Source organism: Grus americana, chromosome 5, assembly GCF_028858705.1.
Source record: "Grus americana isolate bGruAme1 chromosome 5, bGruAme1.mat, whole genome shotgun sequence".
Taxonomy (NCBI): domain Eukaryota; kingdom Metazoa; phylum Chordata; class Aves; order Gruiformes; family Gruidae; genus Grus; species Grus americana.
Window position 1 is genome coordinate 45070525 of NC_072856.1, and position 13136 is coordinate 45083660.

The 13136-nt window shown below is 55.1% G+C and overlaps 1 protein-coding gene across 1 annotated transcript; it reads right to left on the reverse strand.

The window, feature by feature from the left end:
• Nucleotides 1-3317: 3317 nt before the first annotated feature.
• Nucleotides 3318-13004, reverse strand: PROX2 (prospero homeobox 2). The gene is made up of 6 exons (XM_054828373.1): nucleotides 11188-13004; nucleotides 10173-10341; nucleotides 6569-8167; nucleotides 5949-6056; nucleotides 5286-5480; nucleotides 3318-5182 (listed from the first exon to the last, which is right to left on the reverse strand). Exons 3-6 carry the CDS (start codon nucleotides 8102-8104, stop codon nucleotides 4997-4999), a joined length of 2025 nt encoding a protein of 674 aa, XP_054684348.1. The 5' UTR covers nucleotides 8105-8167; nucleotides 10173-10341; nucleotides 11188-13004; the 3' UTR covers nucleotides 3318-4996.
• Between the last annotated feature and the right edge of the window lie 132 nt (nucleotides 13005-13136).

The window sequence follows — 13136 nt, forward strand, 5'->3', positions numbered from 1 at the left end:
AATCATCGCAAAAGGAGAAAATAGGAAATTTCTCTAATTTTAGGGTTTTGTAATGTTTGTGTGTTACAAAAAAAAAGTTGATCATGACATGGGACTGAATGACATGGGACTTCACCTGCCACTCGGCAGCCTGTACAGTTAGCTAAGAAGGAATTTGTGTATAAATATGGACTGTATCCTCACACAGGTTGAGCATTGACCTAAATCTGCTTTTCCTTGAGATCCTTGGCCCAGCTCTCACTGGCTTTACTTGGATAGCTGTTCTCAAGCATTCTAGATCAGGCTCGCTTTTAAAAATGGATTTACTTGTTTGCTCTTTATCTATATGCATGGACACACGTGCTTGTTCTCTGGCAGCCTGCCTCCCATCCTCTCCCACCCCAGCTGCCATCTCCCAGAGGAGTGTTACCCCCAGGCACCCTGCTGGTTTTGCTGGGTTTTTTCCCAGCAGAGGCTGACTATCCTCTCACTCCTTTGCACACCCTTGCTTGGAGTAAATATGTCCCTTGAAAGCTACACGGTGGCCTCCCTGTCCCAGCACCTGCCCGCGCTGCCCTGTCTGGGCAGAGCTCCCTGTGAGACATTTCCCTTCTCCACCCTGCTCATCTCTGCACCCAAGCTTTAGTGCTTGCACCTGGGGTGCCCTGCAAGCAGGCTGGTGAGCTGGGGCACCCCAGAAGGGGAGAGTTGCACCCCTGTCCACGTGGCTTCATTGCCACCATCTCATCAAAACAGGGATTTCCGTTGCAGAAGTCAAAGGAGAACAGATCAACTACCTGCTGCCATGCAGCTGGCGCCTGGCACAGCCCCAGTTCCCATGCCCTGGTCCGTGGCTCATGCTAATGTGGTATTTCATGGTGTGCAAAAAGAAAAAGCTTTTGCTACCAGATACCAATACCAGTCTGTCCTGGGGGACCCCACAGTGTTTTATCCTTGAGACTGATCTCCACAGTCTGTCTGTGCATCTCTTCGCCTTCCCCTAGAGCGTGGAGCTGAGTCTGCAGCACAGGGCAGCTCTGTGCACCAGAGGCAGAGGGAGGGGCGTCTTCTCCAGCTGAAAAGTGATGTTGGATCTCTCAAATGTGGTATTTGTACTGTAACCTGGATTAATCTGTCCTTCCAGTTAGCATAATGGGACAAGAAACATTGCTGAGATTTCGTGAGTGCGGGCCACTGGCTTACCAGGGGATGCTTACCTGGAGAGAGCTGCCCCAATGCCAAATACGCATCTGAGATGTGTACTTGAGGGAAGGTCCCTTTCAAGAACATCTGCTTCATCTAGGAACCTCTAGGGCTGGTTCGGTCCCTGCAGACAGGTCCAAGTCATTAGGAGGAGTAAAGAAAAACCAGAGATGTTTTATAGCCTGTCAGTTTTCCCCCAAGCTATTTTGGCACATGGGATGAACTTTGTCAAGCTCTAATTAGCTGTACATGAGTAATAAGGGCTTTTATGGTAAGTAATAACATAGATGAGTACGTAAGGGCTCTCGGGGCCTCGCCAGCTTAGTCAGTGTGGTCTCATCTCCCTCTTCTGGCTGCTGCAGGACACCAGCAGCCTGGGGGTAGGAAACGGATTTTTTTTTATTAATATTTATTTTCTTTTTTTATAGTGCTTGGTGGTGTTTGCTGCTGTTTAGCTGCGTGGGCTGGGTGCGTTGCTGCGGGTGGGGTATAAGTGTGATTGATTGGAAATGTAAAAGGATAGCCCCAAGGAATTGTTCCCTGAGGAGATGGTTAGGGGTGGCTGTGGGCTTTTTGCGTATACAGAAATTTGGATAGAGGGAAGGAAAGGATTTTTTTTTTTTTTTTAAAGATGAAACCAAGTCAGTGGTAGTGAGTGCATTACCCCTGTTGTTTCCTCAGGTAATTAGTGGGAAATGGTGAAGCAAAAGCCCACCCAAGCCCGAGGGTTGTGGTCATAGACACTGTGTGGGCAGCGGCTTTCCCTTCTCCCCCCAGCCCTCCAAGCACACACACTTTCTCACTAGAAATCTCCCCATGACAGACACCCGTTAGTCTTTGTTTGAAAACTAGCTGCTCTATCTTGGGCACCACTAGAATGTAAATGAAATTGCACACCATACCCTGCACAGCACCACCAGTGAAACCTTAATTTCTTCAGAATTCACACCTTATTTCCCTTATGCTTCAGGCTCCATCACCCCTAGAGTAACCCCAGCTCTCCCCACATCCCAGATGTGCTGCCTTCTCTGTATCGGTGCTCCTATGACCGAGGTGGAGGGAAGGCAGCATGAATTCCCCCCCCCACCTTCTCTGCCAGCCTGCTGCTGCTTTCCAAGGCTCTGGCAGGAGTGCGGGGCTGCGATTCAGCTCACCCCACATCAGCGTCGCGCAGCGGAGCTGTGCCTGCCTGGGTGCAGCTCCCCTGGCACGTGAGCACCCCAGGAGGAGGCAGCTGCACCCCTGGCTCCCCAGACAGGAGCTCTGCTTGCAGAGGGAGCGTGGGGTGACCAAAAGGTGGGTAGATCCTCCCTCTGCGTCCCTGACACCTCTGTGCTCTCTGTCACACTTGGCTGGAGGTGGAGAGGGGGTTGAAAAGCTGCTGGGGAAGAAGCCAGGCAGACAAGTGCCCTGTAGCCTCATGTCCTTTGTAGAGTCTCTCTAGCCCTGCTTTTTTTTTCCTTTTTCTGTTGGATGGAGAAATCTACCTGGGCAGAATTCACCCCATGGATAGAAGTGGCAAGGCCTCATCACAGGCAAAGGACAACTGATGTGGGGTGTTCTTTGTCGTGGTCACGCAGGTCCACATTTCACAAAAGCCAGTGTAAAACACAGCTCTGTAATTCCTGCTTCCTTGCAGTTGCATGGCAAACGCTGGGTCCAATCCTGTTCATCATCTGTGTCAGTGATGGGGTTGTGGAGTCTCCTTCCCTGGAGATAAAAGCCATCTGGATGTGGTCCTGGGCAACCAGCTCTCGGTGGCCCTGCTTGAGCAGGAGGTTGGACCAGACTTCAGCCACTCTCTCATGTGGGGCATTGCCTTGCCCTCAGCCTCCCAACCTGCCATTTTACTGATGCCCACAAACTTGCATGTTAGCAGAGGAAGCAAGAAACTGCTCCCCCAGGGACTGTCTGTAAAAGGGCTTTGTTCCAGCAGGATCTCTTCAGTTAAACCTGTTTCTTATGTCCCCTAATTATTTAGCTACAGTCAAAATAATTTCCTAACCCCTTCCCTGAGCCAGGCCATCATTTCCTTTTCCAGCAGCATCAGTTTTTGCCTACCCGATGCATTGCTTCAGCTCTGCAGTGGTTATTGCCAGCAGGAATGGCACCGTCCTGTCCTTCACGGTGCCACCAGCAGCACTTCCAGGATGCTGCATAGTTGAGTCCAGCACCTGTAAACTCTGGGATGCGTTTCCCTGTGATCCTCCCAACAGCTGCTGCACTTTGCTTCAAGTTGCAGTTCAGAGTGGACCGACCAGAGGCATCGGGGTGAGGGTGCAGGTTTAAGTGAGGATGTTGGTCAGTGCTGCTCAGAGATCCTGGCAGGAGGAGTGAACCCTTTTGTCACGGTGTTGTTCTTTTCCCAACAAAAAGCAAGAAATTCCCAGGGTAACACATTAGAGCAGAAGTTACCAAATAGATCTCTGGGGTGTAAAGGGGTAACTTAAACCAAGCGTTTATTTAAAAATTGAGTAAATTTGGTGTTGGGGTTGTAAAATATACAAACCTCAGGAAATCTGACTGGCCGCAGTTGCAATGGGGAGAACCACTGTAAAACCACCCCTATTTTGGACACCCCATCCTGCTCTGACATTATCACACGCTTCCTCACTCGTCTGATGCCAGAGCTGTGGTTTTTTTGCAATGCCCTAGTACCCACCTGGCACCTTGCAGCATATCCAACATCCCCTTGACCTCTTCCCAGTCCTCTTCTCCCCAAGTGTTTTGCACTGGGATGTCATTGCTCATCCATAGTTAGACACCACTGCCCTCCCAGAGCCTTCCTCCTGTGCCTTTCCCAGGACCTCGCTCCTCTTCACAGCCTTTCCCTCCCCACTGCCGCCTCTGATAGGACACGAAAGCCCTTAACACAAAAGACTTCACCGTGCTCTGTTGGGTGGAAAAGTGGCCGCTGACTCCTGGTCACAGGGAAAAGAAACCTCCTTGGGTTTACACCCCTACAGCAATGGGGCTGCAAACCTCAGGGCCAGCTCCTCACCAGCCAGGACAGCTTGTGTTAGAACCCACAGGGACTGACAGGTCCCAAATAACATGCTCTTCTTTCACCATGGGCAGGTTGCAGAGCCCTGCTCTCCTCCAGCATCATGGGTGAAGCTGCTGGTGAGCAGTTGCTTCTGGGATGCTTCCACCAGTGCACACACACCTGCTCAGCCCTGGTGCGCAGCTGCATGGGGGGGGCTCTTGCCAAACAGCACAGGGGGAGGCGGGGCGGGAGTGTTGTTTGTGCTGGCTACAACAAACACTTTTTACATCTCCCAGACAGGGTCAACCATCTTCACAGGGTGCTTGAAATGCTGGAATTCACCAGCTGTTTTGTTTGGACTCTGGTGTGTTGTATCTGGACAGAAACCAAAGCGTGCTGTTGGACCGGGCACATCCACCACTCTGCTGTGCCAAGAAAACTTTGCCCGATGCGAGGACCTCTGCCTGCTTTATAAACAGAAAGGCTGTTTGCCCTGATCTGCGGCCCTCTGGAAAAGAGAAGGAAGGCGGCTTGCCCAGGGTCACAGGGAGAGCTAGGGCAGGGCAATTTCCCAGGCTCCAGCCTGATGGCTTCATCTCCATCCCTCCCCTCCATGGATCTCCAGCAGGACTGCACTGGCTTTGAGTGGGGGAATAAAACACACAGCATAAAATCCCAGCACCTGAGGCAAGCAATAGACCTCACCTGAGGAGCTGTCTTACATGACTGAGGGAGAATAGTCAGAAGAATGGATGCTGTACAGAGTGCCCAGGAGGTGCTTAGCACATGGTGGTTGCACACAGGACCCAGGGCTGCTTTCATGAAGACTCAGCTGCGGAGCAGTTCCTGGGAGCAGCCTGCGGCTTTGAACCCTTCTGGGATGTCACTGTCCAGTTTGGAAATGATTTTGTAAATGGGTTTCTTCCAGGAGGGGTCGGCATCCTTGCCCGCCCTGACGGCACTGAAGAACTCCCGCAGCGTCAGGCTGGCCACCTCCAGGAACCGCCCTGGCACCTGCGGTGAGATGGGCATCAGCCCACAGCACCACCAGGTCCCTGGCTCCCCCTCACAAACCCTGCCAGCCCCACCGCCCCGACCCCCACCGCCCCCTCCTCACCTCAAAGTCATTTCCCTTGTTATAGTGCGTGTTGAGGGCACGGAAGAGCTCTGAGTCCCGGGAGACTCGGAGGGTACCAGCATCTGCGACGCCCTCCAGCAGGGCCTGCCGGGCAAACTTCTCCACCTGGATGTAGTAAAATTCTCGGAAGTTGCTGAACCACTTGATGAGCTGGGAGGTGATGCAGCGGCTGAACTGCAGGAGGGGAGAGCCAGAAGACAGGTGTTACTCCAGCTTTGAGCCTCCCCACCCAGGAGCCCCCGCAAGCTCAGCCACACACCACTGGCCTGGCCCCAAACCCAGCCCTGCCCCAGGGGGGCAAAAGCACCAGCCAGGACCATGGCATGGGGGTGCCGGCGGTGCCTCTCCCCGCTGATATTCAGATCCTAGCTGCTCTGTGGTGGGGAGGCATGTTCGTGATGTGCTTTAATCCCAACATCTTGATTGCACAGAGCAAAGACCCGGCGGCCCAGGTCTGCCGCAGCCCTGAGTACCCACTCCAGGGCAGCCCGTGCTGAAGTGGGTGCCATCCCCCAGCTCCTGCCAGCAAGGTGGGGGGGACAGCAGAGCATCCCCTTCCTGATGGCTCCCCAGCAAGGCAGGCTGGGTGCCACGCCACACAGGAGCCCTGCCTGGCACCAGCACCGGGCGCTGCCATCTTACCTGCACGTCGAGGAAGTAGGTTTTCAGTAGAGTGGAGCTGGGGTAGCGGGTGAAGAAAAACATCAGCTTGGCCTTCTTCAGGTGGCCGGGGGTCAGCGCCTCCTGGATCTGCCTCAGGGTCAAGGAAAGCCTGCATGCAGCAGCCCGACCGGCTCGGTGCATCCCTGAGCACTGGCCCTGGCACACACATGCCTGGTGCCTGCAATAACCCCTCCCCATGGCCTGGCAGCGGGGGGGGTATGATCTCCTGTCCCCCCGCCTCACTGGCAGGAGCCAGAGGATGGCACCCACTTCAGCACAGGCTGGTGGGAACAGGATGACAGGACTACCAGGATGGCCTAAGAGCAGGCTTGGGAGCTCCTGACTTCTACTCCCAGCTAAGCTACAGCATCTAGCCAACCCTGAGGAGCAGCAGTGCCCCTCCACAGCTCAGAACCCCTTTCCTGCCCCCCCCTCCCCTTTTAGCCCCCTGTGGAGCAGGGAGGACCCTGGCCCTGGGGACACCAGCAAGGGCTGTGCCAAGCTGTGGTTCCAGAGGACAAGGGGAACACATCCAAGCCCAGGGACCTCTCCAGGTCCAGTTGAGCCCAGGGACCTCTCCGGCTGCCCCCAAAGGATATATGGGTAGAGGCAAAGGGTGCTCCATCCATCGCAGCCTGCAGCTCCCTGTGGCCATCCCTGCCAGCCGGCAGCAGCGCCAGGCTCTCCACATTGGCAGGGCTCAGGGGCAGGGGATGCTGCTGCTGCTGCCTCACAACTGATGACCTCAGTTTGATGGTTCCCCAGTGCAAGTCAAGGGGCTCCAGAGGACCCTTCTCTGGAGCAGAGGGGCTCCCGTGAGAGCTGCTGCCCCAGGGACCATGCTGGTTGCAGCCCAGCAGCTGGCTCAGCAGCTGGCTGTCCTGGGTGGGGGTGGCCAAGCCCAGCGCATAACCCATGCTGGGTACCTGACAGGGTTTTCTGACCCCCTTTGAACTGAAGGAGCCAGCATGAGAGCCTGGGCTCCTTCCTGAAGCTCCTGACAGGACCTCAGCCTGGGGTGAGCCCAGCGAGCCCATCACATTCATGGGGGATGGCTCAGCAAGTGGCTTTCTGCATTTCCCAGCAGCAAAATACTCTGTCCTGGTACCTGGCCCTGGCACCGGGATGCTGCAGTGCTGCTGCAGGAGGTGGCCAGCTGCCTTTGGCCACACAGTCTTCAGGACCGAGTCCACCACCTGGGACGTCACCCCGGCCAGCTCATGCTTCAGTGCCTGTGAGAGGACCCTTGCAGCTGAAGGCAAGCCACCTGCGCCACCCATGTCCTCCTCTTCCTCCTGCCTGTGCACCCCTGGCATGCTCCTCCAGAGAGGCACTTCGTGTGGGTCACTGGTGGCAGCAGCACTGTCCTTGTCCGGTCTGTCTCCAGGCTTCCCAGGCAGTGGATGCACTTTCTCAGCATCTTTCTGGGTTTGGGCAGCGTCCCCCGAGTTGCAAACCTGGGAAAACTTCTCCTGAAGCCTCCTCAGCTGCTGCTCTAAAAGGCAGAGCTGCTCCTTCAGCTGCTGGCAGCCCTCGGCATGCAAGCTGCCTCCTGTGGGGGCCACTTGCCCGGCCACCCCTGTGCCCTGCTGGGGCACCCTCGGCTTCCTCTTGCTCTCCCGGGGCATCTCGCTACCCCTCTCCTTCTCGTGCCCAAAAGCTGCCTCCAAGCCGGTGCGAAATTCCGAGGGGATTGGTGGGAGGCTCATGCCTTGGATGATGCTCTCCACCCTGGCCCGCTTGGCTCGTAGGTGTTGGTCAGAGAGCTGGTCCCTGTCACCAGCACAGGGCACGGAAGCTGGGGCACGAATCCTAGGGAAAGCCAGGGCTTGTGCTCCTTCTGCAGGAGCACCACACTCGTAGTCCTGAGGCAGGGCCACTGCCTGGGAGGAAGGGAAGAGGATGCAAGAATCCAGGCTCCTGCCAGCCATGGGGTGGCTGAGGAGCTGGGATATCAGGGATGTGCTGGAGGAAGGCAAAAGAGAGTCAGTCTGGAAACAAGGCTCTGTTTTCAGCCCCTGGCTGTGGCCTGGAGTGGCACGGTCTCTGTCCTGCTCAGAGGCAGTGCTGCCATCCATCATCTCTTCTTCCTGCCTGGACATGGGAGAGCTGAACCTCAGCTGGTTTGGGATCATTTCCAGTGATGGACTGGCAGGTTTCCCAGGTGTTCAAGGTTTAAGCCTGCTAGAGGTGTGGAGCTGGAGAAAAAGCAAGAAATGTCAGTGGGCAGGACATCATACAGCAGCTCTGCGTGCACATGGCCGGAGATTTTCCTCCCAGATTCCCAGGGCATCCCTGTTCCCAGACCATTCCCTGCGCCGGGTTCTGCCAAACCTGTGAGCAGGCTGTCAGGTGTCGCTTGACAGCAGCAACGCCCTGGATGCTGTCACAGCTGCCACCTACCAGCCAGGCATTTATGGTGTCTGGAGTGCATTTCACATGGTTTGAGCCCTGGATGGGCCTGGCAGTGCAGACTTCCCACACCACCAGCTGCACCCGTGCCGGAGGCCTCCAGGGAAACTCCCCTCTGGGCTCGTGGACTTGGGTACAAGGGTGGTGAGCACCAGATGCAGCCCTCTGCCACGCACACCTGGGCAAAGGTGGTTTTGGGTGCTCCCGGGCACTGGCCGGGCACAGGGATGGCAGCTACATCCCTGGCGAAAGCATTCATGGCACGTAGCAGCTAGGCCAGGGCATGGCTGCTGAGTGCTTCTGCCAGCACCCAGCACCCACCACCACAGCCCTGAAGGCACGGTGATGGGCGGCAGTGCTGGGGAGGCCGGGACGGCACAAACAGGCTGGTGGGAAGGGGCACAGCAAGAGTGAAAATGTGATGTGACCTGCTGTGAGCAGGATGCACTGGGATGTTCAGGCTAACACAGCACAGTGCTCCTAAGTGCTTGTTAAAACACAGAATAAAAGGAATGGGAATGGGGATGGGGATTACTGGGTAGGAGAGAAACTACTGAGCCAGCAGCCCCAGGCTTAAAATTGTCATGCTGACTCCAGGCAGGGATCCACCCCCTCCGCTTGCTCACTCGGACAGCTTTGCAAAAAAAGGCACAAAAGCTCATATCCTGGGCAATTACAGAGTAACCATCCCTCTGGGACGCTTCTTCCTCATCCACATTAATTAGCAGTAGCTTTGCATCCCTGAAGTAGGACGGTTTACGTCTCTTCCAGGCACCTTTGAAGTGTCTGAGATTCTTTGGCTATACTCAGAAATGTGTGGTCATTTTCAGCACCATCCGTCTCTTGTCCCCATGACTGTCTGCCCCACGGTGTGTACCCCAGGCTAATAAGCAGTGTAGAAGATCGTTTTCTACTCACTGTTTTTTAGCAGGTTGCCTTTCTTCAAACAGCCTTTTGTTCCAGGCAGGTATCTGGGAGAGCTCTACCTTTTGCAGAGCTCTAATCTTGACAAACCAAGTATTTTCTGGGTTGTCTGACACCACTTGTTGCTCTCCCCTGTTGTCTCCCCACCCCTCCCAAACATTAGGGTTTCAATTTCCTAACAGTCTGTCATGGGGGCATTCAAACTACTCTGTTTACCTGTGGTACAGCACGAGGCCAGGGTGCTGGCAGCTCTCAGCATCACCCCCACCCTTGTGTAAGGAGCTTCACCACCGCCTGCGGCCGCCTCTTTGCCTGCAAGCTGCTTCCAACAAAGCCACACAGCAAATGCAATGCAGTCATAGATTTCATCCACCCTGAGGCCTTTCTGCATGGCATGGAAAGACAGCCAGTCCTGCTGCCTCACTTCTTTTGGCACTTGGTGACAATTTCTAACCTCTGTGTCCAACAGCAAGGTCAGGGAGCTAACCCGCCCCTTCTGCTGAGGCTTTCCAGCCCCAGAAACCTGGGGCAATACACCCCTCATAAGCAGACCGACTCAGAGCTGTCAAGAAGCCCTCCACTTGCCTAAGGCTTCCAGCACGACCATCTTTCTGTTGGAGATTTGGAGGGTGGGAGCAGAGCCTGGGGTCCCAGGCCATGGCAGCCCGCTGTGGGTGGCCTTGGCTCCCCCCCACAGCCTCCCCAGCACCACAGGACCAGGAGGTGCTGCCCCAAGCAAACTGCTCCCGCTGATGCAGCCCCTTCCCCGCTGAGTTAGCAGATGTGTGCTTTGGTTCCTACTCTTACTATCAGTCTTCACCAGTACCACCTTCCAAAATGCTAAAAAGCAGCCAAGGCTCCTCTTACCTGAAGAAAAAGACCGAGGAATGAAATGAAGATGCTCAGAAGAGAAGGAAAGCATGTCCTCTCCAAAACGGGAGTGTAAGGCCCTGATAACAAGTGAATGTCACGAACACCCGTCCTGACATGGGCAGGGATGGACTGATGACGAGGGAGTGCTGACCAAGAACAGAGCCTGTGGAGGCAGGATAATGTCTTGTGAGACCACTCCTCTATTCCTGAAACATGTCAACAAAGACCATCTGTGTCCTGTGCGCCATGTGCCTGTGAAAGATCACCACTCACTTGGTCAGCCCTGAAGGGGGGGGGGGGGCAGTGAGACCCCCAGGACCCCCACAACCCACTGACTCATTTCTAGAACATTTCCGAACATTCCTGAGCACATACTGTGCCTGCTCAGTGATGACAGACCCCCGCCTATGGGGCGGGCACATCAGGTTATAAAAAGGGAAAACAAGTTTTTAGCACGCGCGCGTCCACCACCTGAAGACTACAACTATAAGCAGAGAACATCGTGGGATCCAAGGGTGGTGATATCTTTTCTCTCTCTCTCTCTCTTTTCTTTTTCTCTTTCTTTTCCTCTCTATCACTCTGTCTCTAACTTAATTTTCAGCACATTAGGGTAATACCGTCACACATTTTGCTAAACCCTTACCTTTCATAGTTCTGCTAAATTTTGAGCATTGTTATAACTTTTGCCAAGCCTCTATCTTTTGTAGTTCCACTGAGTTTTAAGTAAATTTATGATTGGTTTGAACCCCTAAAGTAATTGTTGTTACTCCTGATTACCGCGCAGAGAATTAAAAAGTTAACCTCACCCTAACCCCCTGTGGGATGGGACAGGGAGCCGCCTCACATGGGCTCCCCAGGTGCTCCTCGGTGGGAGAGCTGTGCACAGAGCAGCCTGCTGCCCCTCCAGCACTGCAAATCTCCCCCCAGAGTCCTCCCCAGCCGCTGCATACCTCCGTCTTCAGCGAGCGGTCCCCGACCCAAGCCGCTCGCACCTCTCCGCCCCACTCACCTGGGCTCCAGGGGCACGGGGAGTGCAGCACCCCGAGGGCAGGCGTCCGGGGGCTGCGGGATGCTGCAGAGGCAGCGCCAGCGTGTCCTCCGGCTGCGCTCAGGTCCTTTAGAGGGAGTGGGGAGGCTGGAGGCAGCCAACCGGCTGGGAACGACTTCTGAATATGCAGATGGATGTCCAGGAGGTCAGGTCCAGTGCCGGAGTCCAGCCACCTTCCCTGCCGCTCGACTGTCTCCCAGGGGTCAGACAGGCAGGGGGGGCTGGTGCCAAGCCGCTGGCTGCCCAGGTGGGCAGAGGGCCAGACAAGCAATTCCCCCCTACAATTTGGCCTGGAAACCCCACCCAGGATGGTGAACCCTTGGTGAGGTGATGCAAATAGACCAGGCCTGAGGCAAGCAGTGCTGCAGGCAAGGGAGGAGCCAGCGCAGAGCTCCAGGTGCTGCCCAGCTCCCACAGAAAGCACCCAGCCATTTCCAGCGTTCCCCGCCATGGGAACACAGAGGCATTTCAGCTGGCCTGGAGGTCTGTGGTGTAGGACGTGGCCAGGAAATGGAACAACACAGTGAAAGCAGCAACGCCGAGCCCCTTGCTTATCACAGGGTGCTTTACAGACACCGCTGCAGCCAGCAGAGCCAGCACCGCTCTCAGCTGAGCACCCCCTGACCCCAGCCCCAGCACAAACCTACCTGCCCCAGGGCACGCCTGGTTGTGCAGGAGCTGCTGGGTGAGTGGACAAAGCCTAGCCACGCATGCCACTCCTGGGGCATCTGCTCTGCCTCCACACGCTTACTGGACATGGCAATGTTTGGTGTATTTATTTGGGAGGCAAGAGGCTGTGGTTAAAAGCAGTTGACATCAGGTGATCTTGTTCAAGGATATTAGCCCTCAAAAGAGAGATCGTGGAGAAATCCCTGGCAGAAAGCCTTTCTGGCTCAGTTGCCTTTTATTAAAGCAGTCGGCACATCCTCAAAGCCTCAGAGACTATTCCCTGTTGGTTTTTATTCAACCTCTTTTCTTTGAAAATGATCCCAAGGATGTTTGTTGCAAATTTATATTAGGAGATTATTTTGAAGGTTGCAGTTTACCATTCATATATTATTAAGCAATAGCTAAATTAAGGACGTGTGCATAACCTGGACTTGGCTCTTTGAGAGATGCCTGGCTGCCAGACAGCCTTTTATGACTATCCCGAGCTAATTCTCAGACTCTGCAAATGAGTTCCTTGGGCTTTTTTCCACCAGTGGTTCCCCACCTGGGTGCAGGCAGAAAACAGAAGCTTAGCTGGGAGATTCTCAAATGTTTTCAACATGCAGACCACACCTGAGGAATGGGGCTCACTTATGGACTCATTTGTCTATTTGCCATGGTGAGATGATGACCTTGCCCATTTCTAACTGTGCAACATCCCACTGGCTGAGGCTCATGGCAGTATCATCCTACATGAGCCCAACGCCATGATTTGTCAAGGTGAGCAGGAAGACCACCAGTACAGCTGTCCTGCAGCAATCCAGAGCTGGTTCAACAAAGAGCATCATGGAACAGCACCCTTTGGTAATACATAGGTCCATTTACGTACCAGGAATCATACGTAAGGTAACTCATAATGTTAAAGCCCCTGTGCCAGCTTGTGCCGGGGGCCATACGGCACGTGAACAGGCAGGGCTGCACAAAGGTACTGACAGCCAGGACACGAGGCATAATCAAACCGTCTCCTGTCACCCGGCCCTGCCTGGGGCTGCGGAAGACATCTTAGGTTAGGTATGCTTCAACAGGAGGCTCCTCAGGTACCGTGGCCTGTCCCAGCCCTGCCCTGTCCCCACCTGTCCCTGCCCACAGCCTCAGCCTTAGGCCCGTCCTCACCCCACAGCCCCGTCCCCAGCCTGTCCCTGCCCCACAGCCCTGTCCCCACGCCTGTCCTCACCCCACGGGCCTGCCCTCGCCCCACAGCC

Bases quoted from the DNA above. Each gene is read 5' to 3' on its own strand.
- PROX2 (XM_054828373.1), bottom strand. From the start codon at position 8,104: ATGATCCCAAACCAGCTGAGGTTCAGCTCTCCCATGTCCAGGCAGGAA. The intron at 6,057-6,568 runs ATATCCTTTGGG...ACCCTGAGGCAG, and splicing joins CACCCTTTGCCTCTACCCAT to ATCCAGGAGGCGCTGACCCC. The intron at 5,183-5,285 runs GTGAGGAGGGGG...ATCTCACCGCAG, and splicing joins ACAAGGGAAATGACTTTGAG to GTGCCAGGGCGGTTCCTGGA.